Source organism: Macaca fascicularis, chromosome 14, assembly GCF_037993035.2.
Source record: "Macaca fascicularis isolate 582-1 chromosome 14, T2T-MFA8v1.1".
In the NCBI taxonomy this organism is placed as follows: Eukaryota; Metazoa; Chordata; class Mammalia; order Primates; family Cercopithecidae; genus Macaca; species Macaca fascicularis.
This window is the reverse complement of record NC_088388.1, coordinates 88,228,330-88,241,646: the sequence shown is the minus strand read 5'-3', so window position 1 is coordinate 88,241,646 and position 13,317 is coordinate 88,228,330. Positions and strand designations below refer to the sequence as shown.

Sequence of the window (13,317 nt, the reverse complement as noted above, 5' to 3'; positions counted from 1 at the left end):
TTAAACTTTCTCTAATAAAATACTTTTAGAAGGTGAAAATATGTTAATATACTTATAATTATCATCATTAACATATTTAATGGACACATCTCGAGACAGGCACTTAGCTGGATGTGTTGTTGAGGCTGGGCCCTTGTTCTCAATGACCTTGAAAAATATCATCAGAGCTATGACAGGAAAGAGCTAAAGGTTGTTTTCTTTTTGAAGTTTATAATATATTTTGGAGCAGAAATGTAAAATATAGGGGAATATCATACTTTCTGAAGAAAAAAAAAAAAGTGTTTCTGAAGCCTAAAGGAGTCAGTTAATGTAGATTTGTCACTGTTTTATTAAAATAAAAAAGGAACCAATAAAATATATATATAAATAATCAGAAGGCAAAAATCAAAATTATTTCCTTTTTGTAAAATAAGAGCACTTTAATTCAGATACAAATAACAGTTCCTCATTACCAAATAGCATCCTTTCCTTAGACATGTGGGCTTAGGGGAAAATGTTAAAAGGGCTGAGTGAAAACAGCAAGACAAAGACAGGCGTGTTCTACCTGAGCTGGAAGAAGGGTACACTTTGTATTAGGTTGCAATTTTGCAAATGGTCTTTACAGAAAAATATCAGCAGATATTCTGTGGGAACCTGGACATTACTTTGAGTTAGAGTGAGGTCACTCTAACTTTTGACCCTACTCTATTGCCTAAGCCTTTTATAAATGGCTCTGATACAACAAGTTGTGGTAATCCTCTTTCTCCATGAGGAGTGGCTGCCTTTCTTCAGCAAGCTGCTTTCTCTTGTGACCACACAGCAAGCTCACAAGCCCTGCCAGCAGGGCAGTGAGGGCGGCTCCTACCATCGCCGCCCCAAGGAGCCATGACCAGATCCGACCGGCTTGTTCCAGATAGGACTTAATGTAGTCTTGAAAAGAGTCTGAGCCTGAAATAGAAAGACATCCCATTGTTTTTATTGTTACCACCATTGTTACGATCACCATCATCTTCAACCTTTCACAGTCCTTTGAAGGCCAGTTCTACTACTTATTAGCTGTAAGAGCTTGGGAAAGTTATACCTAATACTCCAAAGCCTCAGTTTCTTCATCAGAAAAATAGGAAAATAATACCCCCATTGTTGGAACGTTTGAATTTTATAGATAACATCCGCAAGTGATTCAGAGCCTGGTATATAGTGTGTACTCAATTAAATGTTAGCTGTGATTTTTCCATCTTTTTCTGTAAAAGGATCTTGTAACTATTCCGATTATCAATAGAACACTGTTACATCATTAATCATTCACTAATCCAGTCTTTTAATTATTTGACAAACATTAATAGTAATGTTGGCAAATGCTCCGTAATCTTAGAAGCCTCCCAAGAACCTCAGGGCATTTGAACAATCTCTATATTCACAGAGGTCACAGTCTTAAATCTTGAAACAGATTTTGGCTCATGGGGGTTGTCCCTCTGTCCCAAGGCTTCGGTGGTGGGGGGCGCTCTTGGTTACCGGGCCGCAGGGGCACAGGAGCGGGCCCTGTGCCGCGGTACCCTGGAGCGCCCACACTCTGGGCCTTTGTTTCTCCTCTGAGATGCGCGGACCAAGAACCCTGCGCTCCCTGGTGGAGGACGGGAGCCTGGCCTTGATAGGCCTCAGGACGCTGAAAGTAAAGCCTGGAGGGGCGGGGCTTAGGGGAGCCGATATCTGTATGAATAATGGCCCTTCAGGTGTGCCGAAATCAAACAACAACCAAAACAAGCAAAAACAAAAAACAAAAAACAAAAAACAAACAAACAAACAAAAAACAAAAAACAAAAAACCTCAAAAGCCTTAAATGAAACTACATTGCAAAAAATAAAAACAAATTTTTTAAAAAGGGAGGAAAAAGAAAAAAAAAAAACAGAATGAAAAGGGTAAAAAAGTCGAAGAGGCAGAGCCTGAAGAATCTGTGGAAAAACTACTGGATCCAATTGTAGCAAAAGGGAAGGTGGAGCATTTCCTGAAGTGGAAAGGATGTCAGATGTTGACAGTACTTGGGAACCCGCAAAAAATTTAGATTGTCCAGAGTTAATTGAAACATTTCTTAATTCTCAAAAAGCTGGTAAAAAAAAAAAAAAAGGTACAAAAATAAAGAAAGTTTTTATCTGACAGTGAATCTAATGTCAAACCAAAGAAGAAAAGAGGTGCTGCCGGCAAACCAAGAAGCTTCACCAGAGATCTTGATCCTGAAAGAATAATTGGTGCCACAGGCAGCAGTGGAGAATGGATGTTTCTCCTGAAATGGGAATATTCACATCAGGCCTACTTGGTGCTAGCAAAAGAAGCAAATATGAAGTTTCTTGAAATTGTAATTGCTTTTTACAAAGAGAGAGTAAGTTGGCATTTTTGTCCAGATGATGAAGCTTAATTGTTTGTACTGCAAGATATATATATATATATATAAAATATAAATATACACATAAATATATATATAAATATATACATAAATCTGGGTCTTGGCTTTTAATTAACTAGTGTGGAAAAATACATTCTAATGAAAATCAGTTTTGATATGTTCATTTTAAAAGTAGTATTGGGAGAGTTGGGTTTTTTTGGTGTGTGTGTGTTTTTTTTTTTTCATCAATACCATTGGTTACTTTGAATAAATAAAAGCTTTCTGTAATTGCTTCCTTTATCATAAAAGAACATTTGATATCATGATGTATTATTTCCTCTGCATTGGAGAACAGCATTTCTAAATGTCGCGGAAAATTTCCGTAGCCATTACTCAATCAGAACTTGTGTTCAGCCTAAGGAACACTCTGGGTTGTGTGTGTCTGTGTGTGTGTGTGTATGCATAAAATGCATGCGTAAATGGCTTTTTGTGTTGTTTTTAAACATTCACCAAAACAAAAATCATGGGTAAGCACATGTTTCTGAGATGCCATCATTCTGAGCAACCTAAGAAATAAATCACATCAAATTAAATTCAAAATTTTCCTGAAGCCATACATTTCAAATAAAACAGATGATTCTATAATTAGTTGGATAATTTAAATGAATCATTTAAAAGCAGCCATATAAGAATCCCTATCTACACCCTTGGTCATATAAATGAACAGGCTGTTTGCAAAATTCCTAAAAGGAATAATTTTATTACTACCAACAACCTCCCCAACCAGATGAGGGGACTAGACAGATCCTGCTGTGTTTTAATTATCTAAACAAGACTTAGTTTAATGGACATTTAAATATTCCTCTAGCAAGCCATTCCTTTACAAAAAGTTGAAATCCCTGTGCTATATTGACTAAAAGGTAATGATTCATGGTATGTCTAAGATGTGGCTTATAGGAACCCAATCAGATGGTTGGAGATTTGGCAGTTTAGAATCTGCTGCCATAAATGGATGAACAACTTTTATAATGTATTGACTTGGATATTTTTTCTTCACCTTAACTCATTCCTTACATGTAGACTCAGTATTTTCAAAATTCGATTTGCTGGTTCAGCAGAAACCAGGATAAACAATAACTTTGTAGTAATCAGAATGTTATCCAATTGTATATTGATTCCTTTATTGTAAATAAAGGTGAATAGTGGTGAATAGTTTTACATTACTTTAAAAAGCAACAACAGATTTTGACCATATATATTTTAAAAATAAATCTGAACAAGGAAAAGTCTTTAGCCTCCTGATTATTTATATTCCTCAAACCACCATAAGAACATGGCACTGGGGAGAGACAGCATCCAATATGTTACTGGCTTAGCATTTCCTGTATTATCACACCCATCACATTATATTCCAGCTATCTATTACATGAATATATTTTTTTCTATTAAAATGGTTCCTTGAAGGCCAATAGTATGTTTTCATCATTGATATAATTCTAGAATCTGATACAGTATCTGAAACACATATGAGATAATGAACATGTTTACTGAATGACTGAATGTGTTATTGTACCCAGAAGATATGGTGAAGGAATGTCCCTGAATGGCAGGTGTGGAATGAGAAGGGGAGACCTACACAAAGGATGTCACCCAGGTGAAAAATGTATAAATTGCCCATATTTCACTCTGTTATGAAGTGGTATTTACAGTTCCTTTTAAAATTTGGTATAAACAGTGATGGGTGCTTTAAAATCAAAAAGATAAAAGTCTTAATTCCAATAGAATTGGAATTAGGAATGTAGGAAAACAAATGTAATCATAGCATACTATTTGGTTGAATTGTAAATAATATTGTAGTAGTGAAAACAATACAATTCCTAGATGTGGATTTGCCCCCAAATATGATAATACTATACTGAGAAGTTGAATGAAAGAACAGGGAAGCTGTAAGTGAGTTAAAATCATTATTTAAATATGAGGAACTCTAGAGATAAACTTGATGAATTAACAGATAGTAATATTTGCCTATTATTTAGAAATACAGAGCAAAATAGCAGAATAAATAGCTAAAAGGGTTACAGTAGCTGATATAGGGGCATAAGTCTTTTGTTATAAGTCTTGGATCACACTTTGGCTTGTAAAATAGCATGCATATATTATTCGATAAAATTAAATTAATTAAAACATATGCTTAACACCTTATGTGTATGTGGAAAAAAGTATAAGAAAAAGTACAATGGAGACTAAAACAACACAAGTGATCAATCTAACAATAAGATTATAGGTGATTTTTATTTTTGTTTTATTCTATTATTATTTTTCCAAAATAAAAAATGAATGTCTTTTTACTGATACAAGTAGAAAGCATGCTACTAAAAGTACCTGAGGCAATTAATAGATGATATAACTATAGGAAATCCATCATCAGATAATGCATATTTAAAAAAATAGCATACTGCTAGATAAGGATTACATAGAGTAAGCCTCCCTGTGCATCAACAATTAACCTAAAAATAAATATAAAGAAAAACAAATCTCATTATCAAAATCTACTGCATATTAAAGGCACATAGTAGTTAAGGAGAAATGTTTAAATTTTATGTAAATATAACTATAGAATCTATTTAGGAGACTATAAGATTTGAGTAAATGAGGAAGTTTATACTGAATATCTGTTCAGTAAGAGCAAATGGATTCTTTCTAACAAAACAATTCCTCTATAGAAGTTGCTCTCTATAATGCATATAGAAGATATGTATGTAGAACATACACAGAAGATACTACAAATTTACTTTTTGACATAGCAGAAAGAAGAGAGTGCATCCGGGGCTTACCTTGCAGCAAGTCATGGCTATGTGACTCAAGTCTAGAGCAAAAATATGTGTATAACTTTGGGGGAAGTTCCCTTAAAAAGAAAAAAATATATCTTTGACCATTTACCTTTTCCTTTCTGACTAGCTATAATATAGATGGGTTGTTGGTGAACCATCATGGACTCTATAATCTAGGGTAAACCCTAGACCTTGAAAGTTACTGTTTTTAATATATATTAAAATAATTTTGAAAATGGGACTACAATACCTAGCTTAGATTGCTGTTAGTGGCTTCAATACACAGTACACTTACAATGTCCAAAAAAGGCAGGATACATAGAGGCTATATAATAAATATTTTCTTTTTTTTAAAGACTCAGCTCAAGTGTTTTCACAGCTTTTAAACACTACTTCTACGTCAGTTCTGTTCTCCAGCTTCTCTTATTATTGCTCCACTTCAATTCATTCCAAGTGGTCTCAATTTTTACTGTCACCAAGGGACTATCTTTGAAACACTTTTACTTCTCAACGTCTTTAAACTAAAATTCAGACTTTCTTTCTAAGCTATCTGCTTTTGAGCCCCAATAGTGCACCTTTTTGTTCTTTCCCAATGTCATAATTTTTTTATCATCTTTCTCTATGTGAAGTCCTATTTTTCTTGTCATCCATTCTTTTCAGAATAATTATGTAGATTTTTGTTTTATGTGCTGTCATTTCCAAAGTGCATTAACATGCCCATTTATTCACAAAACAAACACATGAAGTAGTTAGGGGCCATTACTCTAATGAATTAGGAATCTGCCTGGAGCTATTAAACCAGACAATGTATATATAACCATTGGTACAATGTCTACCATATAGAAAACAATTTACAACTGCTGTTGATTCTTATCATGATAAAATAATAATTTCATCAATATTTCAACTAAATCAGCTTACAATAGGAGGTTTTCTTTCCAAACTTGCTTCAGCTGCTGACTCAGCTCCATCCTCTCTTCTGGATTCTCAAACTAGTTTCTTTGCTGCCTTGTGACATTTGGCACAAATGTCCATTTATTATGATTATATCTATTTATATATATCTTACTTTTCAAGCTTGTCACAAACTCTCAAAAACAAGTATTATGTCTTACATGTTTTATCTTTCATTCTTCTATTCATTTATTTAAAAAATCAAATATTCATTGAGATACACTACCTGTCAGGGGACACTCTGTCTCATTTACCTTTTCACCCTCAGCACCTGGCAGGTAAACAAATCATTTCAAGAGTAATATTCTGATGAAGATACAAAGGGATCATGGAGAAGAGACCTCCTACATCTCTCTGTGAAGTCAAGGAAGGCACCAAGAAGACTGTCCCACTGAGTAAAAGAATGAGTTAGACTCTGAGCATATAATGTTGATGGCAATCCATCCTAGGCAGAAAGGAACAGCATGCACAGAGGTGTACACATAGCCAAAAAGAGCTATTGAACAAATTCACAAATGATAGAAGTGTCATCAAATTCCATTGGCAGAATGGGGCACTGCAGTTACTATGAGCATTGTTTCCCCTTCTCATTTTTGAAACCAAATTTCCAGGTCTTTTTTAATGTATGGGAAGAAAGATGCTCTCAACAGAGAACTTTTCTGCTACCCAGAAAGCAAGATTACATTTATCAACAACATTGAGGATATAACCCTTCATTGCCAAAGCTTTTTGGCCTCACCTTGTAAATTAGTTATACATACAAGAAAATTACCTGCTACTCAATTTTCTAAAGAATCGCTAAATTCAATTATAAGAGAATGTTTTATAAATGGCAGAAATCAGCTGCCCTTTTACAGAAATCACTTAAGTAATTATAAGCATGAGTACCTACCTGGATGATGAATAATAATCCCTTTGAACAAAATTATATCAAGACATTTAAAATAATTTTTAAGTAAGCTTAAAATTTGGCTATGAATAGAGATAAATTTTAAACTTCTTGAAAGTACAACAGAAGCAACAATATGGAAAAATTCATAAAACAGAAAATAGGCAATTGCTGTTACTTAGTTTAGCTATTTTGTTTTGTTTTGTTTTACTTTACTTTGTTTTTAGAGATGAGTCTTGCTGTGTTGCCCAAATTGGCCTCACATTCCTGGGTTTAAGTGAACCTCCTGTCTCAGCCTCCCAAGTATCTGCTGTTGGTTATTTTAAAGTCAAACTTCTCTAAAATTAACTTTGTAAATTCAAAGCTGTATGAAAATTACTCTAAAGCATTCAAATAAATTTTGTTTATTTAAATTTAATTGGAAATAAATAATACCTTCAAGCCTCTAATATGACTCATTGAGCTTCTTTTCCCCTGGCTCATCCAGGCAATTGTGTTGCCTTTGTAGTAAAAAGTATTCATTTGTACACTTAGGGAAGGAACAAAGAGGTGGAGCATATGTGTAGAAGACAATATAGGGGTTAAAAGGAACCCTCCTCTCTGTGCAGTGATGGAGTGATAAAGTTTTGGATTAAATATTTGACACTTATTAGCTTTGTAGTTTAAAATTAATCACTTTGTATTTCTGATTCTCAATTTACTTACCTGTAAAACAGAATAAAAATCACCCCTTCATAGGATTTTAAAAATTAGCTGAGTCAACAGTTTGTATGCTGATGTCCCTCACATTCGGATCTGAGGGCCAGACACCATTTTTGAGTTTCAGGCCTGTGTATCCAACTTCCCAAGAGACATTTACCTTGCCATCCCATATAACTTCGTTTCACTGTATAACAAAACCATAAGCCTTCCTCCAAGTCTTTCTTTGCTCCCCTTGTTATTATATCAGTGAATTATTCTACATTCATCAGTTTCACAGGCCAGAAAGCATAAAGCCATTCCTAATCTCCTTCATCTGGTATATAAATCATTTTCCAAGTTCTGTAAATTTTGCCTTCAAAATAATATCAAATTAATCATGCTTTCTATCTCCCTTCCTGCCACTACCACTGCAACTCAAACTACCTTTACCTCTTCCCCAGACTCTTGTAATAGCATTTACACTGCCTTTCTGCATGTGCTTTCCAACTGCTAAAATCTTTCTACACACTGAAGCTGCAATAATCTTTTGAAAATTCAAATTTGATTATAACCTGCTTAAAATTTATCAGTGGCTTGCATTATTCTAACAATATGGCCCAAAATCATAATCATGCCCTCCTTTTCAACTAGTTAATTCTACCTGTCATATTGATGTCATCTGAAATATCACTTCATTGACCTCTGGAGTTAGACATATCTCTACATAAATGAGTTTTTAAGCAAGCAGTTATCTTTTACTTCCATTGTAAACTTTATGAAGATAGAGACTATGTTGTTTACCATTGTATCCATAGTATCTATGGCAAAGTCTTGTTCAAAGTAGTTATTCAATAAATGTATGTGTAAAGAATAAACAACTCAGTGCAGACACATAAAAAAAACACCTAGCATGATAGAATACTTACAGTGTTTAAAAATATATATCCAAAAATGACCTGAGTATAAAGAGGTATGACATTTTTCTAGCAAACTTCACTTATATTAATTAAGAGAAATGACACTTCATGATAAATATCACTTGCACTCAAATTGATTTATTGATTTCAGTCCATACCAGATAAAATGTGATGCTTAGAATGGAGAAGCTTGCGAGATAAATTCTGATCTTGGGGGTTTGGGGAAGAATAAAACCCAGGACAGATTCATACATAGAAAAAAATACCATGTAACTATGAGAAAGGCGTGAGTAAACATGACTATAAGTATAAAATGATTTTTATATCTGAGAGTTTGACAAATGGAGAAATAGAGTCAGAATTCAGGCAGAAACAATAGTATATTCAAAAACATGAACACATGAAAGTCTAGCATGTTTTGGAAATGGAAACAGAGACTAAACCATAAAATCCTAAATGGAAAATCTTTGAAAAATAGTTACCAGTAAGCTCTCTTCTTTATGTACTGTGGTTTTCATAGAAGGAAGGGAAGACCTGTTACTTGAGACTTACAGGAAGTCCCTCCTCTTACCACACCTCCACCCTTTGCAAACTTCTCTGTTCTTAGTGATCTTAAGATTTTTATTAAACTGGTAATAAATTAAGGATTATAATGCACTTTCCCTATTTAAAGCATTCAGGAATAACATTGTAGAAGCATAAGGTTTTGTGCTATCTCAAAATAAATTGGTAACACTAGATTCAGCAATTCCTCTGAAAGAAAGTAAACTTTACCTGAATCTTGTAGGTAGCTATAGTCATAGCCCAGATCTTTGGATGAAATAAAGAAATCACCGTTTCTGTACAGTGGTATAAAAGGAACCATGTAGGATTCCCGGTTATGTCCAATGGGTGCATTGGCTTCTGGATAAACTTCTTGAAGAGGATGGTGCCTTCGGAGCCACTGCTCAAAAATACTGCAGAGGAAAGGGTTATTCAGACTAAGAAACATATTGTGTATAAAAGACATATTTTAAAATTTTTAAAGTAAAGTAAGGCATATATTAAAATCTGGAGACATGGAAAGATGTCGAATATATTCTTTATACTTCAAAAATATTTCATGAAGTATCAGTTTATTCTTTCAGGCCTTGAAGAAGTTCACTCATTTAAAATAAATATTGAGGCTAGCTTTGAAACAATAATTGCTTAGGAGGTGAATAAAACTTACACATTGAGTTTTGAACCTTCAGAATGCTGCAAAATAAAGGTAACCATTGGTTGAGTGACAATCATAGTTGCAAATTAAATATATTGCTTGTCCCAAAGAAAGACCAGAGAAAGAACATATAAAACCAAATTGGAAATAGTGCTGGAATTTGGTCACTTTTTTGGTTCTGGTGGGAGGCTTTCAACGATTTAAACATCCATGTTGTGATAGGTGAAGTGTGGGCTTAATGAGTCTTGATGGGAGACAGAGCTTACCTCCAATGATAATGGTTTAAATACTTGTACTTTGTTTCCTGGCTTTTCCTAAAGTTAGAGTATGACCATATGATAAATATTCTGCCAATCAGACATACTCATTCATGACTTTGAAACAGGAGATAGTGACACAAAGAAGCAGGGACAATCGGAAACCATCCTAGAAATGGGCAGTGGCAGTTGATACAACAATATTTAGTTTTCAGGGGCAGCAAAGCCAGATGTACCAGCAAAGGAATCCATTGCCCAAGAAGTGCCCTGTGTTCTATAGCAGGGTTTTGGCAGCTGTCTTAGCTGATGCCCTTCTTGCTTATTCTCACCTGTTTCTGAACCTGATGCTCCTTGATTTTGTGAGCTACCCAATAGCCTCTCAGCAAATTCTTTTCCTACTTAAATCAGGCAGAGTTAGTTTCTGCTTCATGCAACTAAAAGCTTTGACTAGAACAAAAACTAAAAAGTTAAAGGATTGAAAAACTCCAGTAAGAATGGAGTAGAAACTCAAGTTGTAGGATAATTTATAGGGGACCATTAACAATATGACAAAGAGAATGGCCTTGCATTATCGAGTCGTGTGACATACAAGAAGGAACACAAGAATTGGAGTTGGGGAACTCTCCTTGAGGCCTAGCTCTGTGTTTTCATCTGACTGTATGACTCTAAGCCAATCATTGAACTTGGAGACTTAGCCTCCTCATCCCTAAAATAAGAGTGATAATATCTGTCCTACCTGTTTCCAATGTGATAGTTTTTGTGAAAGTACTAAATAAGTAAGCTATTGTTACTTAGCTGTACATTTTAAGCTAGCAGGTCAAAGGTTGGTACATGGTAGAAAAGGTGGTATTGAAAAAGAAGTGATAATGCTTCAAATAAATTGAATACAATTTTAGAAAACCATTTTCAATATTTTGAAGCACAAAAACAAAGAGGACAAGGAAGCCAAATGGAAGAAATGGTGATCATTTTTTCCATGACAGAAAACAATTTTGTTTATTAGAGGATCTGAACTTGAAACACTACTTGTGGTCAAAGTTGGTTTTCAGTTGTGAATTTAGTGAGTAATTGGCAGTCCACTGAAAAACACTAAAAATCTGGTTCATGTATACCAAATACTTTCTAAATTAGTGCAATTATTAAATGAATATTTACTGAGTATCTACTGTAGGTCAACCTACACATAGACCTGTGTAAAAATCTGAGTTCTATAGGTTATGACAAGGAAGATTTGTAAAGTTTTATAATCTGTTTGATCTTCTTTATTCTACAAAATGTGAATTATGTTTATGCCATGAAGGTAATGTGAGCGTTAATTAAAATAACACAAAATACACAGTTAAGTGCTTGCCAAATGGTAAGTAAAAGCTATTATCTTTCTCACAGCTCCTCTTTCCTCTTCTTCCCCCTCCTCAGTATTATGACTATACTGGAAACACTTTAAAATTGATGAGATATAACATAAGCTGTAATAGAAATGCCAAAGCCATGTATATGTGAGCAGTGCCTTTGGTGATGTTTATTATTCTGATAGGCAAAAATGAGAAATTAGAAGATTTAAGATTAGTTTTTTTGTGCTTCACTTTCCTCAACACAAGAAATTAGAAACTGGCTTAACAAATAAACCCCAATTTCATTAAAGTCCTATGATTTTATAAACTAGTCCTTTTGTTTTAACTTCTATGGTTTTCTTCTCTTCACAAAAGCAGTACTTGTTTGTTATATAAAAAAAAGAAAATATAAACAAAAAGGAAATCACATTACAAATAATTTTTAGTAGACATTTGTACTAAACCATGTATTTTCAATTGGTAAATTAATTTTTTGAAATGAGAAGGAGGCTGTCTGATAATCCCTCCACCACCCCTGTCAAACTTCGACTGATTTTGGAATAGCCTGATATACAATGAGCCACTAGATAAGGGCTTGAGGCAAAAATTGTACCTTTTGTCAATTGAGAAAAATTACTATTATAGTTCAATTTATAAATAATCTTGTTTCTGCCATGAAATAAAAATTCTTTACCTAAGTAGGGCAAGGGTATCAATTCTCAGCACCAAAAGATTTAATGGATGAAACCATTAATGTGCTCATGCACCTCATCAACCTTTTCAAATGAAGGTATTAATCTTGATTAAGTTCTTCACCAGTGACTCTCAACTTCAGTTAATTTCACCAAACCATGTCTAGAATAGCTCACATGGGAATACTAATGTTTAACTTAGATAATTACATTGACATTTAGGGAGGAGGGCGTAGTCATCATTTTAGCAAAACTTAATTTGAACTGAATCTAAATAGTTTTCTGAACATCTGAGCAACAGTGAAATTCACAACAGAAAAATTAGAAAAATGACCACAGATGGAAACATGGAAAGATATGTTTTTTAAATGAAAGCTGGCATGGGAACTCTGATTTCAGGTCCGTAAAGACTCTGGTCACTCTTATCCTTAAAATAAGGAAAAAATAGACAAATTAATAATCAACAAATTTTCTTGGACCCATGAGAGAATTGAAGTTGTGGGTCAAACTGCCATACTCAAAAGTGGAGAGATGGGTTCATCCAGAGGCACATAGCTGAGATCTGCTTACCAGGGGCACGAGCAGCTGGATTCCTAAAGTGGTAGGAACGCTGAAACACTTCCATGAATGACTGGAGACTGAGTCTAGACTAGTGATGATAGTGGGAAATTCCTGGGTGCTGCTGTCTTAAGGGAACTTCCACATGTTTGGGGCTTTACCTCCAGGAACTCCACCAGGTTTTCATGGTGAAGACCTCAGAAAGATACTCTCCTTATTCTGTCACAGAGAGGAGGAGAGTGACCATTGTGAAATATGCCCAGGACATTATCCATATCAAAACCCTATGATCCAGGGGAAATGGTTAGAGCCTTATCCCAGTTTCAGGAAGAGAATTCCTTTCAGTCCAGTCTCTTTCAGTTTTCCTGTCTCACCTAAGGGGAAGTAAATATAAGCCACAGGTGTCAGAGTTTCAAGGAAATAAATAGAAATACTGCAGTCAGGGAAGCAAATAGAGGGGCAGAGGCAAAAGAAGAAAATGCTGTATTGTGAAGCCCCAATGCACTGGTCTACTAAAGGACTAAGATTTAATTAGAATATTTTGAACACTCCCCCTCCCTCATACTTTACCACCATCCAACAAAGCTTCAGTATAACAACAGTGGATTGCAGCTAAAAGAGCTGAAATACATAAACTATCTCTAAGGAAGAGT

At 34.6% G+C, this 13,317-nt stretch overlaps 1 protein-coding gene and 1 pseudogene across 1 annotated transcript in view; one reads left to right on the top strand and one right to left on the bottom strand.

Moving 5' to 3' along the window:
• Positions 1-310: 310 nt before the first annotated feature.
• Positions 311-13,317, bottom strand: part of TYR (tyrosinase) — a 119,888-nt gene continuing 106,881 nt past the window's right edge. Inside the window, exons 4-5 of the mRNA XM_005579315.4 lie at positions 9,403-9,584; positions 311-927 (exon numbers count right to left, since the gene is read on the bottom strand). Of these exons, the coding sequence (XP_005579372.1) occupies positions 701-927; positions 9,403-9,584 (409 nt within the window). The 3' untranslated portion in view covers positions 311-700. The remainder of the gene's footprint in view (positions 928-9,402; positions 9,585-13,317) is intronic.
• On the top strand, positions 1,574-7,466 carry LOC102115542 (chromobox protein homolog 3 pseudogene; annotated as a pseudogene).